Source organism: Pocillopora verrucosa, chromosome 11 (assembly GCF_036669915.1).
Source record: "Pocillopora verrucosa isolate sample1 chromosome 11, ASM3666991v2, whole genome shotgun sequence".
NCBI classification, from domain to species: Eukaryota; Metazoa; Cnidaria; class Anthozoa; order Scleractinia; family Pocilloporidae; genus Pocillopora; species Pocillopora verrucosa.
The window spans coordinates 15504727-15530042 of record NC_089322.1 but is presented as its reverse complement, the minus strand read 5'-3'; the positions used below and the strand labels follow the sequence as shown (position 1 = coordinate 15530042).

Below are 25316 nucleotides of genomic sequence, written 5' to 3'. Positions count from 1 at the left end.
GAAAAAGAAGATGGATGTTTCCAGGCAAACTTTGTGGTGAAAGTACCAGGTACATATAAAATAGAAGTTAAGGTAAACGGACAGAGACTTGTCAAGAGTCCTTTTACTATTGTGGTCAAAGCACGAGAGTTTAACATTGTCGGTAACTTGGACTTGCATGGAGAAATGCTCTCATGTCCAACTGGCATTGCAGTGAACAGTAAAGGTGTTATTGCTGTGGCTGATATTGATGGTCACTGTATCGTGGTATTTGATGAGACAGGAAAGTTTGTGCGAAAGATTGGTGGTCAAGGTGATAAGGATGGGCAATTTGAGAGTCTGATTGACGTCACGTTCCTCAACGATGACGAGATTCTAGTGGCAGATGAATGTAAACACCGAATACAACAGTTGAATGTACAGACAGGGAACTTTGTGAAAAGTTTTGGAGAACAGGGAAGTGGAGATGGAAGGTTTGAGAATCCTGCAAGTGTTTGTATTACAAGTGATGGACGTTTTATCGCTGTAGCGGAGTTTGTTAACAGCAGAATTCAGGTGTTTACGATGGATAGTGAACCTGTGTTCAAGTTTGGAGACAGCGGCCCAGAAAGACTGGATAATCCATTCGGCTGCGTTTGTTACGAGGAAAAGTTCTTTGTAACTGACCTCAATAATAACTTTGTGAAAGTGTTTGATGGCAAGGGACGGTTTTTGTACAAGTTTGGAGAAAAAGGAAACGGTGATGGACAGTTGATTCAGCCGTTCGGCTTATGTATTGACAAGTATGGCAACCTTCTCGTATGTGACCCGGGAAATGGACGCATTCAACAGTTTTCATTGGAGGGAACTTTTACTGGCGAGACAAGTGCTAAGGTAACCCTTAAAGGACCCTGGGGTGTTGCCACAATGCCAGATGATCGGATTTTAATCTCTGAACACAATAAGAAAGAAGTAAAAATTTGGAGATAAATCTACAAATAACAATTTCATTACCGGTGCGACATGGATATGTTGAGGCTTCATGTTTTTTTTTATCATTTGGCAAAAATTCTCTTAAAATGCTTTAATAGAGGGCCAGGACTGACGACTAAGAATTTTTGCCATTACACTGACACATTCTTCTCGTTTGTTCTTTTCTTTGGTAAATTGCTCTTCATAATGAAGCCGAAAAATAGCTTATGATCTAAGGGACACGGAGTATATCGCTGTTAAGGTTGCTAAATTTTGGGAACCTTTTCTATATCTTAACTTAGGCAAATCGGATATTCTTAGATGGAAATGTTAAGGACTTAATGCTACGCAATGTTTGAATGGATTGACTTTTATGGACTATATGGTCGATAGACTTGAGAAAAAATTGATTTTGAGCTAAAATATTTGTTAACTGTTTCTTGAACTACAAAAAGCTCAAAATATGTCAAGCGATTGCACCAGAGAGGTTTCTTTGAACTACACATTATTTTCGATAATTGTAAGCCGTGTTATTTTCTTAATTTACTAGTAGAATTTAGCAGACTGTTGAAATGCATAAGAGAGATGATCATGTGATCAAAAAACTTCGTTTGATTTTGTATAAATTAAATGAGGAGTTTTTTACATTGTGATAATTGCATAATTAATAAGTGCATGCTTCTGTAGCTGGCCTGATTGTTTAGCGAAGTTGAAAATAAAAAGTGTCTTTACTTTTAGCTTGATAAGCCTTTGTTAGAAAAGTTTTTGAGTTATATCAACCCACAAGGCGAAGGAATTGAAACAAATATGACAAAATGGTCTGTTTTACCATGCTTAACAGTTAGAAAGCTACATTTTAGTTATTGTGACGTAAAATAATTATTCACATAAAAAATAACAATTTATTACTTTGTATTTTCGTCATTATTACATGAAATGTTTGTGGGATTTTTTATTCTTTTACTATGATGGAACACTTTGAAAAATCAGTGGAATATTAATTGAACATGTTTAAACTAATTAGTGATAATAAAGAAGTTTATTTTGATACTTTTCAATGTATGTTAACTCCCTGTTATTATACTGTAGTTTGAAACGAACACTTAACTAATTGCGTTGTCAATATAACTGGAATTCTATATGTTAACATTACTTATTTTTCAGTTTTTAATAAACTTGCTCTTTACTTTACTAAGAACTTGTAACGGTTATCATTGAATGAATCAGGCTCTAGGGGGGGTTATATTACCTCTGCTCGAACGGTTTGTTCATCGGTCCCTTTGCTTTCCCTAGTTTGTCTCTTCTTGGGTTTCATCATCCCTCGAGAATTCCAGAATGTATTTATTATTCATAAATTCTTGTTATTACAGACTCTTTGGAGAGTAAGATATTGAGCTTATTCTATGGACTAAAACTTGTCAGATATAAGTAACTAAGAGGGGTACTCTCAATACCCTTGTGGTTCTGCCCATTTTTCAACGACTCTTACTAAAAGAATGTTTTTTTGATTTTTTAAACAATGACTCGGTGATGCCTGCATTCAATTCTGACTTATGTGGGTATCAGAGCTCGCTGTGGTTTCTGTAGAATTAAATCAAGCATTTTTCTGAGATTATTGATGACATTAATCTCATTTGGAACAAATTTTTAACAAAAAATAAAAATATGCATGCTGTTGCTGCAGTTTGAACAAAACAATGTGAATTTCAATGCGCATTGTAATCTTTCGTACCTTGCGGAATTATTAACCCTTTTATTCTCAGGAGTGACCAAGACAGAATTTCTCCTTAAAATATCAATACAATATCAAGCACACAAGTGATGAGAATAAAGAAATATATTACTTAGGGTGTGAGTGGTTACTTGATCCAATGCCAGTTTCTCCTAACTAATATCAAAATAATTGTTTGGCAGATAGTAAGGAGAATTATTATTGAGATCGTTGGAATGAGGGGGTACATGATAGACAAGAAGCTATTAGTCATGAGTGGAAAAAAGCAGAAAAGACAATTTTTTAGGTTTTTTTTTATTAAAAAAAAAATAGCATCTATGTTAGCGTACAGAAAGTTGTATGTTGCTCGCACCAATCAGATCGTGTAGGATAGGTATCTCGCACCAATCAGATCGTGTAGGGTAGGTATCTCGCACCAATCAGATCGCCGCATTAGGGTATATATCTCGCACCAATCAGAGCGTCGTTTTTGTTCTTTCGTTTGAAAGGTGTTAAAATTTCAATAAAGTAATGGGGGATTCGGAGAGAGCGGTTGGTAGAATGGAATCATCTTTTAGAATGAGAAATGTTGGCTTTTCTGTGTTTTTGACGTGTATTTTACCGCGCTTCATGATAAATGCGATACTACTGGACAGATGAAAGATATCAGATTACCTATAGTAAGCATGTTACACATGCTGTGAAAATGGTGGATAGTAGTTCGAGAGTAAATAGAGTTCTGTACATTGTAGCACGATCATGGTTATCGTTCCTTCACGACGAGAGTGGGTGGAAAAATTTTGAATCAAATATTGCTTGAGGTATTGATGAATTGAACCAAACAGTTTTATTTGAGCAGTTCTTTAACGGCAAGCTGTGTTGCAAGATTCATGATTTGTTGATTGTCCCGATTATATTTTTCTGGATTGGTTTGCTCGGTGCCATCTCTAGATGAATGTCTAATAAAAAGTAATTATGGACGATTTTGTGTATGTTTTCGATGCCTGGAGAAAGTGATTTTGTGGAGTCGTTTGTGTTTGGCCAAGGACGAATTCAGATTCTATCTTTAGCATGTTTATTTGATTTTGTTGTCTAAAGTAAAGTAAGTAAGTAAGTAACTTTATTTAACCACATATCGCATATGAGCGAATAGCTCTTTTAAATGCAAATGTGCCATAAAAATTGACATAATTTACATGTATAAGTAATGAGTAATAGGTAAGAAATAAAAATTAATTATCTAGAATGAATAATTACTATTAAAGTAATCAATAATTTAATAAAAGGGAATATCGGTGACTAAACTATTTGTTTACAAAACAAACAGCTGCAGTCATACGATGAGGACAACTGTATGTCTTGCAAATTTTTCCTAAATATAGAAAGGGATTCCGACATCCTTATTTTGTCTCTCAGATTGTTCCATTGTTTGCTAGCCTGGTACGTAAAAGAATGTTGTATATAAGATGAGGTTGGTCTTGAAAGAACAACCTTAAGATGGCCACGTAGGCTGTAACCATTACTTCGCAGAGAAAACATTTCCTGAATGTAGTTCGGTGTCTGGTTATGAATACTTTTATATACAAGTATAAGTGCTTGTTCTATGCGTCTATGCAGTCAGTAAGAGTTAAAACGCAATAAAACGTCAGGAGCCCAAAAACACGTGTCATTACGACCCGATCGTGAAGGAATGGAATGAATGATTTACGGAGGCAAGTTAATATCTACGAGCCTCGAAAATTTATCAAGTTGAAGGAACAGTTTTGGTCCCGGTCCTCATTTTTGTCAACAAAATAAACACATAACGCGGACCACGTGCAAAGCTGTCAATTGTTTCTCGACTGTTGTGGGTGTTAAATATTCAATGGTGACATCACATTTACGAATGTCAGACAACTCGCCCCCTGGACAATTAGCCCCAGACGAGTAGCCCCCAGTCTCTGGACGATTAGCCCCCCGTCTTTGGACGATTAGCCCCCAGTCCCTGGACGATTAGCCCCCAGTCTTAGTTTATGTAAAGGAGAATAAAGGGGTAAGTTTCTAAAGAAACTGTGGTGCTGCGTCGGTGGGAGAGTATAGCAGGTAATTTAGTGTTAACAACTGGGTTGAAAACGTAAATTAGCCACCGTAAAGGGTAAACCTTTACGGTGGCTAATTTACGTTTTCAACCCAGTTGTTAACACTAAATTACCTGCTATGTAAAGGAGAAGTTACGTTCATTTGTTGGTCATTGACTTTTATGAGTTTGTGGCTCCTAAAGGAGCCCTTTTTTTGTGAATGTCTATCTATATTAACATTTACTCAATTTAAATTACATGGGTTGTACGAGGTGAGCGCAGGCCTCCAGAAGCTCCTTTGAATTCCTTAGGCCGTCTTCGTATTGACTCCAGAGGTCGAAGAGTCTTCTCTGCATGGTCCGGTAGCTTGACCGCTGATGTGTCTTCAGCTTTTTGTCTGAAACCAGACGGATCTGCATGCTGACCAGTGTAGCTTCCCGGTGAAGTACCTGGATCAAGATTTACAGGGGCAGCTGTGATCGTCCTTTGGCGCGCCGGTTCAGTCCATTGTGCCAACCCTCTAGTAGTTTCCTCTGAGTCCAAATCAGCGTCAGGATTGGCAGATGCTGAGATTTCACTTAAATTTTCACTGAGAGCGGTGTTTTCGGTCTGAGGGAAGTCACAGGTTAAGCAGCGCCAGTCGATAGACGCACCGGTTTTAACAGCGTTGCAGTAATCTGCCTGCGACACGCCAGATTGACATTAACAAGTAGTCGCCAATAAGTTAAAGTTTCGAAGTTTCGTCCCTGGTTTCTTTCCTTTCCTATTTAAACAACATGAAGGAGAAACATTCGTAAAGTATGTTAACAGAAAGAACACAGTTCATTTTTGTAGAATATATAAACAGAAAGAACACAGTTCACTTTATAATTCGATACGCACGGCAGAGAAACGTTCATAACAAGCAAACAACAAGACAGCAAGAACGTAGTTTACTTTATAATTTAACACGCATGGCAGAGAAATGTTCGTAAAAAGCAAATAACAAGAACATTGTTTATTTCATAATAAATGACAGGGAAACGTTCATAAAAAGTAAAGGGCAAGAACATAGTTTATTTCAAGGTTGGTGAGTCCAGAGGCTGGGGGCTAATCGTCCAAATACTGGGGACTAATCGTCCAGAGACTGGGGGCTAGTCGTCTAGGGCTAATTGTCCAGGGGGCGAGTTGTCCGGATACCTACATTTACATCTACATCTGCTTTTATTACGTTGGTAAATTCTGCGCAGACATCACACAAACCAACTCGCGCGCTTAGTAAGAAGACTATACGAAAGCTTGAAATTACATTTCGATCGATTTTCGTAAAGAAATGGGCCAGGAATATTCCACAAAAGTGCAACTAATCGTGAAAGCTGATCGCCGAAAAGCGATTGCGTGACGCTCGGTAAGTTGTAGGATGACATGTTATCACATACAAGACGAAAAAACTCTTTAGATTCTCAGTCTGCATTTTGTACCCACTCTGCAGTCTGCTGTCTACATTTTGTGTCCGGTCTGCAGTCTGCATTTTGTACTAAAAGGTATCCGTGGCACCAATACAGTTTATCTTAGTCACAGTTATTCGCGCAACACACAATCTACGACATGTGTGAATTAATTCGACATTTTCATTCTTTTCCGCGTTTATACTCTTCTTTCCTTTTGAAATAATGAAGACATCACTTACAATGTTTCAAGTAATCCACTCACCCCCCCCCCCAAAAAAAAAATAACTCTTGCATGCATTGCATGCCTATGTTTTTCTCTGCTATAGTGACTAGCATTTAAAATCTGGTTGTAACCAATCAATCTTCAGTTACAATGTTCTCAATTCGTAACACAGAAACTTCTGTACCTAAGAGTATATTAAACATTATTAACCCTTTACATTTCGTCATCATCATGCATTTTCTCTCTAAGGTTCTCTATACATGTCCTAAGGTGCTAACAAGGAGTATTTGTTTCATTCTCAAGACCTTAATGTGTGATTCAGGGGTGATATTGTAACGAGAAATTTAGATGCTAGTCTGAGTCTTGGGTGTTAAAGGGTTAAGATCTGGAAGGGGCTGTCTGTGCACCGGCTCATTTGTTCCACAGGGTAGGTAGCCAACCAAACTAATGAGTATCTTGGACTGCATTTTGTGCCAGATTTTTCATTATGAAATTGAACATGCCTCAAAAATTATTTCCATCTTTATTCATGTTATTGAAATCTTGCCATATACACTTTGCTCTTCACCATTCAGTGCTACATGTAGCTCATGTTTTTAATTTTTGATGGTTAAAATTGAATTTGGAGCAATGTTGTGAAGACCAGTACTATGCAAGCCATTCTATTTTCTGATGTTTTGTTAAGTTAAACAGAGAAGAAGATAATAATCAAATTTGTTTCAAACCACTTTGAATTTATCATTGGCTAATTGTACCTGTTAACCATTTAACTCCTATGAGTGATCAAGAGAGAATTTCTCCCTACAATATCATTACAGTATTAAGCAAACAAGTGATGAGAATTTAATGAAAATATGAATTGGGAGGATTATTAGTTGATTCAATACCAAATTCTTCAAACTCACATCTTAAAATTGTATAGCAGACAGTAAGGAGAATTACTAATTTGATCTTAGGAATTAAAAGGTTAATAAAACAGTTACAGATGTGACTAGATGTCTTTTCAGAGATCAAATCCAGATGAAGAAAATCAGCTGAAACCAGAACTGAAGTTACATGTAGAAGTGCTGCACAAAATTGATCCACTCAGTTACTGGGTTGCATCAGTGGTAGATTCCTATGGCTTAAGACTCAGGTTACCACTAGAAGGATTGGAAGATAAAGCTGAGGGTGTTTTGGTTTACTTCCTGTCTGATACTGATCACCAACTTGGGAAGAAAAAGAAGTTGAGACTCAACATTCCTCCTGGTAAGTACTTTACATGTGCCTGTAAAATGCAAACTCTCCTTCTGTTTTTCAACCAGTGCTGAAGAGTATGAGGCTAAAAATTTGTCACAGTATTTTTTATATGAATTGCAGCCTGTGCATCAGTCGAGTATGATTCCCATGTATTACATGTGAGCACCAATTACTGTACATCGTTTGTGTAACATATATAAGAGACTCTCAATTGAGTTTAAATGTAAATTAAATGCAATCAATCAGCCTGAACTTATATTATCAAATGCATGTACATTGATTAACAAGACAAAACAGTGCATGTAGTGAGACCAAAAGAATGTACAGTTAAAGTTAGGAAAATTTCTCTCATATTTGAAAGCTGAATATTCATTACCCCATTCTGCTGTTTCTTAAACTGGGGTCTAATGTTTACATGTGAACATGTACTGCATGGTATATTAGGGATTTGTTTTATGGGCATTTCAATCTAATTTATTAATATATTATTATGTTCCTAGGATTGATTTTTCAATGGCTCTCTTTTATTGATGTGATTCTGTCGTTGATTTTTTTTCATTTCATTTAAGACTAAGGGCAAGGTATCCATCAAAAGACTGCATGGGCACAAATCAGAGGAAGGCTTCTTGGTATTTGTAAAATGATGTCAAATAATCTGTCACTCAATGAGGCACTTAAAATAATACACTGTACAGTGTATACCATCTTGACTGAATATTGATCATAGTGGAGGAATTTGTATTGAGTGTCCCAAGTGATACTTGACTGTATTGGTTTTGCTTTGGTTTTTGTTTTCTACAACACTTGATCTGAAAGTGCTTTGCCACTTACTCAGTGAGCTACGCTGTAGAACAGCTTGCTCTAGTTATGATAAAAATGCATAAAGCATATATATAGCAATGATTATTTGCCCTCAATAATTCTTGAATGTTATGTTGAGGGAGGATACAGTGTGAACAGCCTTAAAGTAGTCACTTCTTAGAAATTTTAATCTCATACTGTTGTGGTACCATTACAGAATTTGAAAATTTTACAACCTCAATAAAAACATGTGATGCATGAGGTGCATGCAGCCAAGTGAGTCCTGATGTTCTAATCAAATTTAGATGTGTTAAGTGATCTGTTACTGTACAAACCCATGGCAACATGGAATCTGTTTGTTTTATATGCTGAAAAAGAAAAATTTGTTGATGGAGATGTCTTTTGTGCATCTCTCTACCAATAGATCATAAGAAAGTGCTCAAAATGCAGGCTTAATTCAGCTTATCATATAAAAATCAAATATGAAAATATTGAAATTGGGCCAGCAGTGTATATTTGATGTTATGTTTGAGAATTGTTCCTCTTCTTCAGTCTGACAGCTTGCCAAGGCCACATGCATGGATTTACAAAGTGTTTGAAGCTAGAAGATGTGAATCCCAATGATCCTTCTTCCATCTGTGCTGCTATGGCTACCAAAATACCTAGCAAGTTCTTCTTCCAGGTGGAGATTGATAGCATAATCACATGCAGTGACAGCAACCGACCCACCATGTGGTGTAATTAAAATTCTAGGAATATTTTCCCTGTAGGGCGTTGTGTGCAGAACAACATTCAACTTACTCTACCCCCAGGTATGCAATTTCTTAACACTGCACATTTGATATCAATGTTCGTTTTTTGTGATTGAAACACTCATGATTATTTCACGTAACCCTTTACACCCTAACATCAGGTTGTATATTCTCCATACTGTTCTCTATACATTTCCTAAGAAACTGACAGGGAGAATCTGTTTAACAATCAAAAACTTCTTTAGTTGGCGATCATTACCTTTATTGTCTTTACTTTAATGTGTGATTCAGGAGTGACATTGTAAGGAGAAATTAGATGTCGTCAAAGGGTTAAATTGGTACAAGTGAAAAAAAGCGAGGGAGGGTCGGGTCGGGTCAGGTCGACCCAGGCTCCCTCCCTTTTTCATCCGCCATTACAATATCGCCTTTTTACTATTTTGTTTTGTTTTACTAACGGAACGCCTGGAATAGACTATTTTTCTTACAACATAATTTGGTTTGATGAACTGAGTCGATAAGGTAATGTTCGGGAAAGAGCTAACGTTTATCATACGAGAAAGCATTAAACATGTATCACTATAAGCCAGAAATAGTATTTGGCAAGGTGCATTGTTCTCGAGCATCATAAGTTGTAGCTTGATTTGATGAAGAATCTAACTTGAGTTATTTATCCACTTTAGGAAGTTCCAGCTCATGAGTTTGATATCGGAATGAAGCTTGAAGCATTTGATCAAACAGATCCCAGCACCATAACAGTAGCTTCGGTCTCACAAGTAGTAGGACGCACCATGTGGGTGTTACTAGATGGATACAAGAATGATTCTGTGGAACATATCTACGATGTGGAATCATCGGACCTTTTTCCAATTGGATGGTGTAGCATGAACGGGCACCTGCTCGTTACACCGAGAGTTCAGCGTAAGAAATTTGAGCCAATAAACTGTAATGTGACAACTGTATTTGTTCGATCATCAGAAATTTTAATCCAAGCTCATTAACCCCTCATTTACTCCCAAGATCTCGTTAGTAATTCTCCTTACTGTCTGCTGTTCAATTCTTATGATGTTACTTTGGTGAATTTGGTATTGGATCAGCTAATGTAACAATCCCTTAATTTATATTTTTCTTTATTCCCATGCCTTGTCTGCTTGATATTGTATTGATATTGTAAGGAGAAATTCTGTCTTGGTCTGTCAGGGTAGTTAAAAGTTTAAGACCAAAGTGGAAAAGGTGAATTAAAAAAGATTGGAGAAATTTGGTTACAGATGATGAGATTGATAAAATAAGTTGAGTCAAAAAAAATTCTTTCTTTTCTTACACGCGATATCAATTTGTTTAGTCTTGGAATTTCAAAATCGTAATGAAAGTCCCTTTTTTCTACCATTTGTGTGTCACCTTTTTGAAAATTTTTCAATGTCACCAAAATACACTTTAGAACAAGATTTAAAGTTGCAAAATCAGCGGTATGATTTTTGCAGAAGCTAGTGTAGGTTCTCTTTTGATGAAGACTGTCTGTTACCTTCTTGTTTAGTTTTCTTAACGTCTAACAGTGCATGAACGATAACTGAGTGATCTTCCTGAAAATATCGTAAGGGTACATAGTTCAAAGGACGGATAATACTATCCAACGGATAAATCACCATCTAGTGGATAAGTGTTGACAGGGCATGCTGAGGTATGTACAAGATAACGATTTATCCAGTGGATAGCGTTATCGACTCTTTGAACAACCGGGCCCAGATGTATACCTTACTGTGTTTCTTTTATCATCTTTGCTCAGGTCCTCCTAAAGGAAACATGCGTCTTGCTTCGCTGAGGTATTTTAGAAATTGTTGTTACGTATTTGATGTAAGCTGATTTCGATTTCATGTAAACAGAATACATTTATTAGCGATCTATTAATGTTGTGATGATCTTGGCATGCGAGAAAAGTGAATGTAAACTTATTGTAGTGTGAGATCGTGTCAACATCAACAACATCTCAGTATTAATTCTCCTCACTGTCTGCCATATATTTTCCACCAGTTTTGTTCTTAGAATTTGCTTCTCGGTCAAGCAACATCATCTAGTTAATAGTTTTCTTTCTTCTCCTTACCTTTTTGCGCATCTATGTATTGATATTATGAGGAGAAATTACTAATTGATTTCTTTCTTCTCCTTACCTTTTTGCGCATCTATTTATTAATAGTATGAGGAGAAATTACTAACTGATCATTCCTATGAGTGGAAGGTTTCATTTGAATTAATCTCTTGCAGAACCACAAGACAAAGAGAAAGTAACAAAAAAGCGACAGATACAAGTACAGCCAACATCACCAATATCTCAACAACTAGAACTTATGAAACGAGTACTACAAATTCTACAAGTACGCCTTTAAATTCTGTAAACGTTACTCCTGTTACAGATGTAAATAACGTGACAAGCGTGATCCAGCGTGACACAAATCACTAGCAGAGCGTCAACATGACATCCATAAACACTGAAAATGAAGTCAAAATGGAGTCCAATTCTCACACAGAAAAAACGGAGTCTTGTTCTCTCGAAGAGGTGAACGCAAAGTCACAGGAGAAACAGTCACCCACATCTTCTAAGGGCAAATATGATTTGGGGCCCTCGACACTTGTTCCGCGGGATTACGGTGAAGAGGAAGAGGAGGAAAGTGCGGAAAAGAAGAAAGTTGAAGCTGTGATCGATCTGACAGAAGACGACGAGGTTGAGGTGGAGAGAAAGGAGAGTAAACCAGTTGAAACCAAACCAGGTCTACCTTCGAAGGATGATTCAGGTATGCGTTCATGACGGCTTTGTCATTCTTTAAGTAAAATGTCGAGCCGCACTTTATGACTTGTTTATTCTTGTACCTACAATCGGGAACAAAATTTTATCTTTTCAACCCCCTGTTACTACAATTTTATCTCTTTTACCGTATTTAAGTTAACCTACTTGCCCCCCTCCCCCCTCCCCCCTCCCCCCCCCAGAAAAGAAACAGAATAAAGCAAAACAAAACAAACAAAAAACAATGTTGAACTTTTAGCTAAATACAGGCAACATTGAATGGTAGAAGGGGGGGATCTTCTCATTAACTAAGAGTGTGGTAAAACATGAGTGGTATTCTACACAGATAGGGCTCTTCAAACATGATGTGTCAACTAATTTTGACGCTGACTGTAGTCTCCTAGGTAGCCGCTGTTCTGTCACGGCACACACCACCTTCTGTCCTCCTTGCGTGAAGGGACCAAATAACGGCTACGAAGGAGACTTTAAATCGTCCTTCCCCTTGCTCACGAAAAGATGAAAAACATCTTTCTGTGTTTTATTATCGTCCTATTCTATTTCTTCACACGACGCTTTCGAAAATGCTGATCTCAGGAGTGTATTAAACGCGTGTCACGTAGCTCAGTCGCCATAGAGACTTTTTGTGCTTCATTGGAAGAAAATCGGAGTGCAGATTTCGAAGATCTGAGTCTCCATTTGTTATAAAGAGTTAGAATTTTTTCTTAATTTCACGCTTGTGGCAAGACGAGAAAAAAATCTTTCTACATGGTAGACTCTATGTTGATCTTTCTTCAAAAATTTGCTTTTGTTTTCCTTTATAGGGATCTGTATTTATGTCAAAAAATCCTGTGAACCGGGCCCGTTTCTTAAGCAAGCTAAAGTAGCAAGTCTTCCTGCTGTCATTGGTCCAGCAGGTCCCAACATTGTCTTAAGACAACTTGTTGAGCAAATTGTTCTCAGCGCTCATTCGTCGAAACAAGTTCTGAAGCTGCTTGCTTCTGAGACTGATAAAATGACTATTGCTTCAATTTTGAAGGTAAAGTGTTCTTTTCTGTAGGGCTTTTGAACTTTGGTAGGTTCGAGAGCATGAATGGCGAAGGGATGAAAGTGCTCGCCAGCCAGCTCGCCCACGACTTAAATCCATATTTCTTTAAATTCAGTCTAGGAGATTCAATAGTAAACGCAGAGCATAGATAAAGAAGCTGAAGGCAGTCGTCTTAGTTGACAGTCACCATGGTTTATTTTCTGAAATATTCCTTAGATTATTTTCACAGTCCTTGTCATGTTTGCTCTACTTTCAACGTGGGTATCCAGTGGTTTGTGACGTCAGACACCTTGTGCTAAGCAACGCCGCTGTGTGACAGGTGGACTCAGTCAATTACAGAATCATATCGGTTTTCTGCCTTTATCTTTACGAGCTTGATGTTTGTTATTTTCTATTGCAGACGTTAAAAAACAAACTTTCTTTGTGCGAGAATCTCATTAGCTTAAATAAAGACGCACTGTGTGCGCACTGTGATGCTCAGAAAGGTTAGAATTATACATCGATAATTCGAAGCTTTAACATCATCCTCCGGGTAAAATTGTGTTCCAATACCCCGTCCAAAAGCCGGAATTGATGGTCAATTTTTTGTAAAAGGTAACATTAGGGTGGGTTAAGTAAAGGTTAAGAAAAGTGTTCTCAGACAACTGCTACTTGTACTCCAAATCAAAGTCAACTTGGTTTAAAGCCCAGGTAGGAAGAAGTCAAGTCATTTGGTTGTGTACAAGCGTGGTCGGGGAAAATTGAACACGGGACCACTAAGGGAACTGCTGAGGAATAGGTTCGCTTTTTGTCGTAGCGGGACTCGAACTCGGGACTTCGGGATTCCGAATTCAGTGACTTCATCAATCGACCACACCACCTTTCGGGTTAATATCATTTTTCCCGTATCTTAATCATATCAGATACGAGAAAGTTTTGTCTGACCCCAAATTTTGACTGTCTTTTCACTTGAACTTTTAAACTTATGTTTTAATTTTTGTTCTGTTTCAGTTCCTCTTTCTCCACCCGCTTCATCTCTCCGCAAAAATTACGAATCGCCTACAACACCAAGTCCAGCGACGTCACCCTTGAACGACACACCATCCCCAATAAGAAAAGCCGTCCCTAAAGTAGATAGCCACCTGGTGGGTTATCCCACGGGTAATCCTGCGGGTCAACCCGCAAAGTCCCTTCCCGTTCTAAAGATTGTCCTCCCTAAAGCAAAGAATATCCCGAAAGCTGCACCTTTTGTAAAGAATCTCCCTCCAGAGCCCCCCAGACCCGAACCCTCGGGATCACCGAGCATTTCGGGTTCGCGTTCATCAAAACACGTATCTCAATGGAGCGTTCAAGATGTAGTGGATTTCATAAGAACAACTGACTGTTTTAAGTTTGCAGACGAGTTTCAGAGGGTCAGGTAAATTTTATTGGTACACAACGTAAATTCTCCCACCCCTCCCTCCCTTTCCCCCCTCTTCCTCACGCTGTAAATAACGATAAGTCCTTGAGTAGAAGTTACATGTTGATAAAAACTTCAGGCAGTGTATAGATGAACAAAATTATTTTTCTTTCTCCACATCGCAGGAAATCGAGGGTCGAGCTTTAACGTTACTATCTTTAGACGAGATTCACAAGTGTCTTGGAGTAACTCTTGGACCCGCCATTAAACTTCACTTTACTGTACAGAAACTGAGAAAGAAACCTCGATAACACAGGCTGTTACATTTCATTCCAACGACGCATTCTATGATTTGGGCCTCCAGTCCTGAGAATGAGGGTGCGGAAGGTCCGTTTATCGTGTGTGTTTTATGAAGCTTGTTTTATCTGATCCAGCGCATTCCAGCGGCAAATCCTCTTTATAACCTGATGTTCCCTAAAGTTTGAAGCTTTTTTGTCTTCAAACTGCTCGATAACTTTCTTATCGGTTTCAAGCCGGGTCTGAATGGCGCATTTGCCTCTGCATTGCGTCCCTTACTTAAGGAAACGTTCCTCATCGGAAAAAAATTCTCTATTACAAGGAAATCTAATCTGGTACGGTGGATACTGGGAACGTACGTAAGCCCACCATTCACTGCTTAAATTTTGAAGACAGCGGTCTTCATTATTAAGTCTACAATTCCTCTACTACGTACTATTGGTTACTGTTTACGAAGACTATTTTTTTACAAGTACTATTTGTTGAGAAGTGCGGTAATGATTGGCTTAAAGACTGGAGTGTAAACTCACCTCAAGTCTTCTCACTGCATCTCTCAACTGACTGCACGTTTGCAGAGCTCAGAATCGTTTCGACTTCATATCAGCAGTGTACAAACAAGTGAACGTGCAAATGAAAATATCTCGATCTGTGCTGTGATTTCAAGATTTCGTAGTGTCTTGGTTTTAGATGTCATCCAAGATCACGTGCAGAGACCTTAAATGTAGTTGTAGCAGTGTGTGTGTGTGGCGGGGGGGGGGGGAGAGGAAGGGGAGGGGAAGGAAGAATCGTTGAAGATTCAAATTGTGCGAAGAAAAAAATTGATGCACAGCAAGTGTACTAATATATAAATCCCTTCAATTCAACCTCTAAACCATCCCTCCCCCTCAAAAAAACAAACAAACAAGACAAAAGTAAACAAACCATGATAAAATAAAAATTAACATTTCAAGAAAATTGAAACACACGAGGTTACGCGAAAGAAAAAATTCCTGTTTGCCAAATGTGAAACACGAGAAGATTTGGCCTGAAGATTCCCAAGCCTCACTTCTCCTTCATTCTATTTTCTCTCTTAGACAGTAGTACTGTTATAAGGTTCAGAGTTTGTACGTTAATGTAATGCGCAGTATTACGATATCATCAACGAAACCTTTCGCCGGTTCTTGTATCTTTAGTCTTGTAACAATTTATTCTTGGTGGCCTAAATTATATGCTTTTCAATGGTTTTTAATTGTGACCTCCGTGCATTTTAGCAGTCCTTACTAAGAATGTAGCTGGTATGACTAAGTTGTCTACTCAAAAGTTTTTTCCTTACATTTTGACCCATGGGGGTGACTAGCATCCAATTTCTCGACACAAAATCACACCTGAATCAAACAATAAGGTAACAAGAGTGGAGGAAATGATCGCTAAACTAAAGAACTCTTGATTATTAAACACATTCTCCTTGTCAGCACCTTCCCATATCTGTATATACTTTTAAGGAGACCTCAGCCAAACTGAGCTGATTGATTCGTTGCTCTCATGTCTCTCTTCGAACAAGTGTTATCATGCAAATTTAATTTCGTGACGATCGAACCTCATCACGTGCAGTCACGCGACGGAAGAAATAAAATCACGCGATCTTGAAGAGCCTTGTTTTCTCGGCACCAGACATCTCGCTTAACATTCCCGAGAGTGTTGTGTTTAGCGACTTCGTTTGGCGACTTAAATTTACGGTTGTTTTCACGAGTAACATATTTATTGTATTTCAAGGAGAGTACGCGCGTGATAAATTTCATGTGAACAACATGGCAAGAGATGGAAATAGCGTTCGCCTATAGCTAACTCGGCTTTGCATTTCTTGGGTCGAAAGGAAGGAACACTTCTAACATTACTTTCCCGAATCATTTGGAGAAGGGGAGCTTGTTTTGCCGGCTGAGACTCGAAATGAAACCCGTGTTTAGTTTTCTATTTGACAACCTAATCATATAAATGCCCTCAAGTATCCTCTCATTGGCACATATTATTTGCCGACAAGCCTAAGCTACTTGGTTTGGTGGCTGATAATTAAATTAAATTTACTTCAGGTACTTTTCCCGACAGACTTTGATTTTGTTAATCAAGTTAAAGATTACTACTTAAACAAACAAATTCGAAACATTTAATCGTAGACCTCAAAACACACTTGAGCTTTGAGAAAAAAGCTAATGTTGACGTAGAAATAACACTTTATTTCAATTGTTTCCGTGTAGCGTTAACTCCCTAATGACCTTTTTTTGCGGTAAACAGTTTCACCCGTGGATTCTATTTCGGGCCTTGTTTACATTCGCGCGTTTGACTGTTTGCTTTTCCAAAATATTAATACAAGTTTCTTATCATGAAACTTTCGAAAAGGGAAAATTTCCTTTGTTAAAAACCAAAGGTAAGCCATGATATGAAAAAGGCCCTGTCCCCATAATTTTGCAGTGAAACTACGAGGCGCGGCAGAGTGGTTTCACTTTTGTTTTGAACATGGTTGACGTCATTTCTATGATCAATAAGGTTATAGACAATGAAAACTTGTGATCAATTTGATAACCGACTTGAAAAAACGCTTTGAAGATAAAGACTGTTAAATTGTCAACTTTTACTGTGAGATCACGAGATCCTAAAGAGCTTTGATTCCCTGCTTAAAATAGTATGCTTAATTAAGTCCGTTTTCTCGGAATCAGGGACACCCAAGGTGAAAAATTACAACATCTGTAGAGATCAATTTTAGGATCACGAGAGCTGTCTTGAGGAGATCTGATTGGTTGCTTTAAATAGGATGCCTGCTCAGGCAAGCCTTCTCGGAATCTAAAACACATTTCGCGGCTGTGTTTTTTTCTGAAATTCGTGATGGAGTCGCTTCTTAAAAACCTCAAAGAGCATGTAACATGTTCGATTTGTCTGGATACTTACACCAAACCCAAGACCATCGCTTGCCTTCATACGTTCTGCTGTGAATGCCTGGAGCGACATGCCTTAACAAACCAAAAGCAAGGGTTTTATCGATGCCCCGAGTGTCAGGCACAAATTGGCATCCCTGAAGGAAAGCGTTTTGATAATTTGCCAAGCAGTTTTCTGCACAACAGTTTGTTGAGTCTTCTTGCTGTTCGACGCAGCGGCGAAGGAAATGAGATCAGCTGTAGTACATGCCAGAAGAAGAGCGCTGAGATCAACTACTGCTTCGATTGCGAGAAGTTTATGTGCCCTGACTGTGTGAAAGCACACGAAGTGTTTCGAGATACTATATTTCAGGGACACAAAGTCACACCAGTTCGACAGTTTCAAGCTGCAGACTACGAGGCCTTGTTGAAACGGGAATCGTTTTGCTCGGAGAAGTATCACGAGAAAGAGGTAACGAAGTTTTTCTGCGTGGGATGTCAAAGCTGTGTTTGTCAAGTTTGTATTAACACCGATCACAAAAGCCATGATGTTGTTCCACTTGAAAAGGCAGCAGACGATGAAAAAGCAAACATCACTGCCCGAGCCGAGCATGTAAAAGAGAAGAAAGAGGTCTGCCGAGATGTTATTCGTGAATTTGAGAAGACGGAGCGTGAGTTGGAAACAAACATTAGCACAGCTAAACGTCGGGTTTCCCAAGCAACCGAACAGATGATGGGAAAGCTTCGCCAACTAGAGCGTGAAGCCATTACTACCCTCGAGACGTCTCGCGTGTCGAGGATTGCAAAGTTACATTCTGGAAAAGCATCGGTTGTGTCTTTTGAAAAGCAACTTGACCAAGCATTTGAGTTCAGTAACAACCTGGTTGAGAGGAGCTCAAGCTCAGACATAATGCAAAATAAGAAAAATGTGCAAGAACGAATTGAAGACCTCATTAAGACCACAATGCCAGCACTTCCGGTTAGCTCGTGCGTGGAGTTTGTGTCGACATGTGAACCAGAGAGTTTGAGTCTGGGATTTACGAAATTCAGCGAAACAGATGTGCAAGGATCGACCGTGGAAGGCTTGGATCAGAATTTTCAAGCTGGTGTTAAAGCAGAGCTGCTAATTTGTCCCAAAACAAGCGAAGGAGAAATCAGAAACACTCAGCGCACAGATCGTGTTGAAATACACATAGACCCTGCTAATCAGGTGAGGAGTTTGGTGACGAGTGAAAAAGAAGATGGATGTTTCCAGGCAAAATTTGTGGTGAAAGTACCAGGTACATATAAAATAGAAGTTAAGGTAAACGGACAGAGACTTGTCAAGAGTCCTTTTACTATTGTGGTCAAAGCACGAGAGTTTAACATTGTTGGTAAGTTGGACTTTCAGGGAGAAGTGCTTCATTCTCCAGCCGGCATTGCAGTGAACAGTAAAGGTGTTATTGCTGTGGCTGATAATAAAGGTCACTGTATCCTGGTATTTGATGAGACAGGAAAGTTTGTGCGAAAGATTGGTGGTCAAGGTGACAAGGATGGGCAATTTAAGAATCCGATTGACGTCACATTCCTCAACGATGACGAGATTCTAGTGGCAGATGAATGTAATCACCGAATACAGCAGCTGAATGTTCAGACAGGAAACTTTGTGAAAAGCTTTGGAGAACAGGGAAGTGGAGATGGAGAGTTTGTGAAACATCTAAGTGTTTGTATTACAAGTGATGGACGTTTTATCGTTTTAACGGATTATGTGAACAACAGAATTCAGGTGTTTACAATGGATGGTGAACCTGTGTTTAAGTTTGGAAACAGGGGCCCAGAAAGGCTGGATCATCCAATCTGCTGCGTTTGTTACGAGGAAAAGTTCTTTGTAACTGAGTTCAATAATAAATGTGTGAAAGTGTTTGATGAGAGAGGACAGTTTTTGTACAAGTTTGGAGAAAAAGGAAACGGTGATGGACAGTTGAAGCAGCCGTGTGGCTTATGTGTGGACAAGTATGGAAACCTCCTCGTATGTGAGATGGCGAATGAACACATTCTACAGTTTTCATCGGAGGGAACTTTCACCGGCAAGACAAGTAGCAAGGTAAACCCAATGTTACCTTATAGAGTTGCCACAATGCCAGATGATCGGATTTTAATCTCTGACTTCCGTGAGAATGAAGTAAAAATTCTGAAATAAATCTACAAATTTACCAATGTAACATGGGTATGTTGAGGCTCCATTTTTTTTCCATTAAGCGATAATTCTCTTAAAATGTGTTGAAAGAGGGTCAGGATTTATGACTTGGAATTTCTCACCATTGCACTGGCAAATTTCCTTTTTTACTTTTCTTTGGTAAATTACTGCATCATATCCAAGACATGAATTGAAGCCGAAAAATAGCTGTTGACCTAAGGTGCCCGTAATGTATAGCTGTAAGTCGCAATAATCGCCAGCTACATGTACTGGGGCTTTTTAAATTTTGGGAACCTTTTTTATCTCTTAACTTAGACAAATCGGATCTTCTTAGATGGAAATGTTAGGGACTTAGTGTCACGCAATGTTTGAATGGATTGACTGTTATGGTCGATGGACTTGAGAAAGAAATTGATTTTGAGCTCAAATATTTGTTAACTGTTCCTTGAACTACAAAAAGCTCAAAATATGTCAAACGATTGCACCAAAGAACTTTCCTTTAACTAATTGCGCAATTGAGAATTACTATACTACACTTTAATTTCCATAATTGTAAGACATGTTGTTTACTAAATTTACCAATAGAATTAAGCAGACTGTTAAAATGCATGAAAGAGGTGATCATGAGATCTAAAATTGTTTGATTTTGTATTAATTAAATGAGGAGTTCTATACATTGTGATATTTGCATAATTAATACGTGTATGCTTCTGTAGCTGGCCTGATTGTTAAGCGAAGTTTAAAATTCCGAGAATCTTTACTTTCGGCTCGATAAGCCTTTGTTAGAAAAGTTTTTGTGTTACATCAACCGACAAGGCCAAGGAATTGAAACAAATATGAAAAAATGATTTGTTTTAACATGCTTAACAGTTAGCAAGCGAGATTTTAATTAAGCAATAATTACGTAAAATAATTATTCATATGGAAAAAATAACAATTTATAACTTTGTATTTTCGTCATTATTACAGAAATGTTTCTGGGATTTTTGATTCTTACATTACGATGGAACACTTTGAAAAATCAGTGGAATATTAATTAAACATGGTTAAACTAATTATTGATATTGAAGAAGTTTATTTTGATACTATGCAATGGAATTTAAACTCCCTCTTATTATACTGTAGTCGGAAACGAACACTTTATTGATTGCATTGCCAATATAACTGGAAATCGGTATGTTTAACATTGCTTATTAACGATTTAAATAAACTTGATTTTTATTTTACTGAGAACTTGTAACGATAATCATTGAATTTAATCAGGCTCTACGTGGCCATATTCACCGCGCCTGATCAGCTCGTACGGTTTGTTCGTCGGCCCCTTTACTTTCCCTCGTTTGTCTCTTGTTGGGTTTCATCATTCATCGAGAATTCAAGGATATGTTTATTTTTTGTTAATTCTTGTTATCACACTGACTCTTTGTAAAGTAAGATTTTGAGCTCATTACACGGACTAAAACTTGTCAGATATAAATAGCTAAGAAGGGTTCTCTCAATACTCTTGTGGTTCTCTCTATATTTCAATGATTCTTACCCGAGAGAGAAATATTTTTTTGATTTCGTAACAATGACTCGCTGAAACAAATAGTCACATGACGATAGCCATCAAATCACGCAGTCATGTGGAAACCAAATAAACGGAAAATTGCATTTAAAAATGAAGTTTTCAACTTAGCCCGGGGCAAAGAGACTCAATTGAGTTGAACAACAAAACACTCTGATAAAAATGCAAATTCAAATTAGGTTTTCTGAGAGTGTTTTTGTCTGCAAGGCGCTTTTGGAAATACTTCAAAAGACATGTAAAATGTTCGATTTGTTTGGATACTTACACTAAACCCAAGATCATTGGTTGTCCGGCTTAATACGTTCTGCTGTGAATGCCTGGAGAGACATGCGCTAACGAGACAAAAACAATGGCTGCATTCATGCCCCGAGTGTCAGGCACAAGTTCGCCGGACTCCTGATATAACATATAAATCCCTTCAATCGAGCCTGTAAACCATACCTACCTTTCCCCCCAAAAGAGGTTGCACGGAAAAAGTTCCTGTTTAGTAAATTTGAAACACAAGTTTTGGCTTGAAGATTCTCAAGCCCCCCTTCCGTGACATTTTACTTTCTCTTTTAAACAATAGTACTGTTCAAAGGTTCAGAGTTAGGATGTTAACGTAATCCGCAGTATTACGATATCGTAATCCGTATTGTATCTTTCGAAAGGGAAAATTTCCTTTGTTAAAATTAAAGCAGAGCCATGTTAAAAAAAAAAAAAACGGCCTGGCCCTCATAACGTTGTAGTGAAACCACGAGGCGCAGCCAAGTGTTTTAACTTTAGTTAAAACACATTGTTGACGTCAAGATTGTTAACGTCATTTCTATGATCAATAAGGTTATAGACAATGAAAAAGTGTGGTCAATTTGATCACCGACTCGGAAAAACACTTTGAAAATAAAGACTGTCAAATTGTCAACTTTTACTCAGAGATCACGAGATCCTACAGAATTTCGATTCCATGCTCATTGTCAGGCACAAATTGGCATCCCTGAAGGAAAGCGTTTTGATAATTTGCCAAGCAGTTTTCTGCACAACAGTTTGTTTAGTCTTCTTGCTGTTCGACGCAGTGGCGAAGGAAGCGAGATCAGTTGTAGTACATGCCAGAAGAAGAGCGCTGAGATCAACTACTGCTTCGATTGCGAGAAGTTTATGTGCCCTGACTGTGTGAAAGCTCACGAAGTGTTTCGAGATACTACATTTCAGGGACACAAAGTCACACCAGTTCGACAGTTTCAAGCTGCAGACTACGAGGCCTTGTTGAAACGGCAATCGTTTTGCTCGGAGAAGTATCACGAGAAAGAGGTAACGAAGTTTTTCTGCGTGGGATGTCAAAGCTGTGTTTGTCAAGCTTGTATTAGCACAGATCACAAAATCTTGTTGTTCCGCTTGAAAAGGCAGCAGACGATGAAAAAGCAAACATCACTGCCCGAGCCGAGCATGTAAAAGAGAAGAAAGAGGTCTGCCGAGATGTTATTCGTGAATTTGAGAAGACGGAGCATGAATTGGAAACAAACATTAGCACAGCTAAACGCCAAGTTTCCCAAGCAACCGAACAGATGATAGGAAAGCTTCGCCAACTGGAGCGCGAAGTCATTACTACCCTCGAGAGGTCTCGCGTGTCGAGGATTGCGAAATTACATTCTGAAAAAGCATTGGTTGTATCTTTTGAAAAGCAACTTGACCAAGCATTTGAGTTCAGTAACAACCTGGTTGAGAGGAGCTCAAGTTCAGACATAATGCAAAACAAGAAAAATGTGGAAGGACGAATTGAAGACCTCATCAAGACCACAATGCCAGCACTTCCGGTTAGCTCGTGTGTGGAGTTTGTGTGGACAAGTGAACCAGAGAGTTTGAGTCTGGGATTTACGAAATTCAGCGAAACAGATATGCAAGGATCGACCGTGGAAGGCTTGGATCAGAATTTTCAAGCTGGTGTTAAAGCAGAGCTGCTAATTTGTCCCAAAACAAGTGAAGAAGAAATCAGAAACATTCAGCACACAGATCGTGTTGAAATACACATAGACCCTGCTGATCAGGTGAGGAGTTTGGTGACGAGTGAAAAAGAAGATGGATGTTTCCAGGCAAAATTTGTGGTGAAAGTACCAGGTACATATAAAATAGAAGTTAAGGTAAACGGACAGAGACTTGTCAAGAGTCCTTTTACTATTGTTGTCAAAGCACGAGAGTTAAACATTGTTGGTAAGTTGGACTTTCAGGGAGAAGTGCCTCAGGCTCTAGCCGGCATTGCAGTGAACAGTAAAGGTGTTATTGCTGTGGCTGATGATGAAGGTCACTGTATCCTGGTATTTGATGAGACAGGAAAGTTTGTGCGAAAGATTGGTGGTCAAGGTGACAAGGATGGGCAATTTGAGAATCCGCCTGACGTCACGTTCCTTAACGATGACGAGATTCTAATGGCACATGAATGTAATCACCGAATACAACAGTTGAATGTACAGACAGGGAACTTTGTGAAAAGCTTTGGAGAACAGGAAGTGGAGATGGAGAGTTTGAGAATCCTGCAAGTGTTTGTATTACAAGTGATGGACATTTTATCGCTGTAGCAGATTATAATAACAGCAGAATTCAGGTGTTTACAATAGATGGTGAACCTGTGTTCAAGTTTGGAGACAGCGGCCCAGAAAGGCTAGATAATCCACTCGGCTGCGTTTGTTACGAGGAAAAGTTCTTTGTAACTGACCTCAATAATAACTTTGTGAAAGTGTTTGATGACAAGGGACAGTTTTTGTACAAGTTTGGAGAAAAAGGAAACGGTGATGGACATTTGAATTCTCCGTGTGGCTTATGTGTTGACAAGTATGGCAACCTTCTTGTATGTGACTCGAGAAATGGACGCATTCAACAGTTTTCATTGGAGGGAACTTTTACTGGCGAGGCAAGTGGTAAGGTAACCCTTAGTGAACCTTGGGGTATTGCCACAATGCCAGATGATCGGATTTTACTCTCTGAATACCATGAGAGAGAAGTACAAATTTTACAAATCTACAAATAACAATTTCATTACCAGTGCGACATGGATATGTTGAGGCTTCATGTTTTTTTTATCATTTGGCAAAAATTCTCTTAAAATGTTTTAATAGAGGGCCAGGACTGACGACTAAGAATTTTCACCATTGCACTGACACATTCTTCTCGTTTGTTCTTTTCTTTGGTAAATTTCTCGTCATAATGAAGCCGAAAAATAGCTTATGATCTAAGGGACCCGTAGTATATCGCTGTTAAGGTTGCTAAATTTTGGGAACCTTTTTTATATCTTAACTTAGACAAATCGGATCTTCTTAGATGGAAATGTTAAGGACTTAATGCTACGCAATGTTTGAATGGATTGACTTTTATGGACTATATGGTCGATAGACTTGAGAAAAATTGATTTTGAGCTCAAATGTTTGTTAACTGTTTCTTGAACTACAAAAAGCTCAAAATATGTCAAGCGATTGCACCAGAGAGCTTTCCTTGAACTACACATTATTTTCGACAATTATAAGTCGTGTTTATTACTTAATTTACCAGTAGAATTTAGCAGACTGTTGAAATGCATAAGAGAGGTGATCATGTGATCAAAAAACTTCGTTTGATTTTGTATAAATTAAATGAGGAGTTCTTTACATTGTGATAAGTGCATAATTAATACGTGCATGCTTCTGTAGCTGGCCTGATTGTTTAGCGAAGTTGAAAATGAAAAATATCTTTACTTTTAGCTTGATAAGCCTTTGTAAGAAAAGTTTTTGTGCTACATGAACCGACAAGGCGAAGGAATTGAAACAAATATGACAAAATGGTTTGTTTTACCATGCTTAACAGTTAACAAGCCAGATTTTAGATAAACAATCGTGACGTTGAATAATTATTCACATAAAAAATAACAATTTATTACTTTTCGTCATTGTTACAGAAAACGTTGGTGGGATTTTTGATTCTTATACTATGAAGAACACTTTGAAAAATCAGTGGAATATTAATTGAACATGTTTAAATTAATTAGTGAGAATAAAGAAGTTTATTTTGATACCATTCAATGGATTTTAACTCCCTGTTATTATACTGTAGTT

At 38.2% G+C, this 25316-nt stretch overlaps 4 protein-coding genes and 1 pseudogene across 10 annotated transcripts in view; all 5 read left to right on the top strand.

Moving 5' to 3' along the window:
* The window catches only part of LOC131789903 (E3 ubiquitin-protein ligase TRIM71-like), a 3469-nt gene extending 1399 nt beyond the window's left edge, over nt 1-2070 (top strand). The window contains exon 1 of the mRNA XM_059107085.2: nt 1-2070. This exon is cut by the window's left edge and continues 1399 nt beyond it. Coding sequence (XP_058963068.2) covers nt 1-948 — 948 coding nt within the window. The 3' untranslated portion in view covers nt 949-2070.
* LOC131796256 (sex comb on midleg-like protein 4) overlaps nt 1-25316 on the top strand; it is a 51605-nt gene that overhangs the window by 15996 nt on the left and 10293 nt on the right. The window contains exons 1-11 of one of the 7 annotated variants that reach the window (XM_066158498.1): nt 5877-6085; nt 7359-7599; nt 8160-8219; nt 8944-9203; nt 9824-10061; nt 10924-10960; nt 11400-11926; nt 12738-12952; nt 13362-13446; nt 13952-14357; nt 14525-15376. In XM_066158498.1, the coding sequence (XP_066014595.1) occupies nt 11608-11926; nt 12738-12952; nt 13362-13446; nt 13952-14357; nt 14525-14546 (1047 nt within the window). In that variant the 5' untranslated portion in view covers nt 5877-6085; nt 7359-7599; nt 8160-8219; ... (2 more) ...; nt 10924-10960; nt 11400-11607 and the 3' untranslated portion in view covers nt 14547-15376. Of the gene's footprint in view, nt 1-5876; nt 6086-7358; nt 8668-8943; nt 9204-9599; nt 9663-9823; nt 10062-10923; nt 10961-11399; nt 11927-12737; nt 12953-13361; nt 13447-13951; nt 14358-14524; nt 15377-25316 lie in introns of those variants that run through there. The other 6 variants (XM_066158497.1, XR_010715702.1, XM_066158495.1 and 3 more) reach the window with 6 other exon arrangements.
* LOC136284211 (MBT domain-containing protein 1-like) lies at nt 7347-11595 on the top strand. The gene is made up of 7 exons (XM_066174060.1): nt 7347-7599; nt 7711-7726; nt 8160-8219; nt 8944-9073; nt 9824-10061; nt 10924-10960; nt 11400-11595. Exons 1-7 carry the CDS (start codon nt 7347-7349, stop codon nt 11593-11595), a joined length of 930 nt encoding a protein of 309 aa, XP_066030157.1.
* LOC136284327 (E3 ubiquitin-protein ligase TRIM71-like) lies at nt 17432-20912 on the top strand. Its single transcript, XM_066174514.1, has one exon. The coding sequence runs from the start codon at nt 17493-17495 to the stop codon at nt 19698-19700; it is 2208 nt and encodes a 735-aa protein (XP_066030611.1). The 5' UTR covers nt 17432-17492; the 3' UTR covers nt 19701-20912.
* Nucleotides 22201-25245, top strand: LOC136284349 (E3 ubiquitin-protein ligase TRIM71-like; annotated as a pseudogene).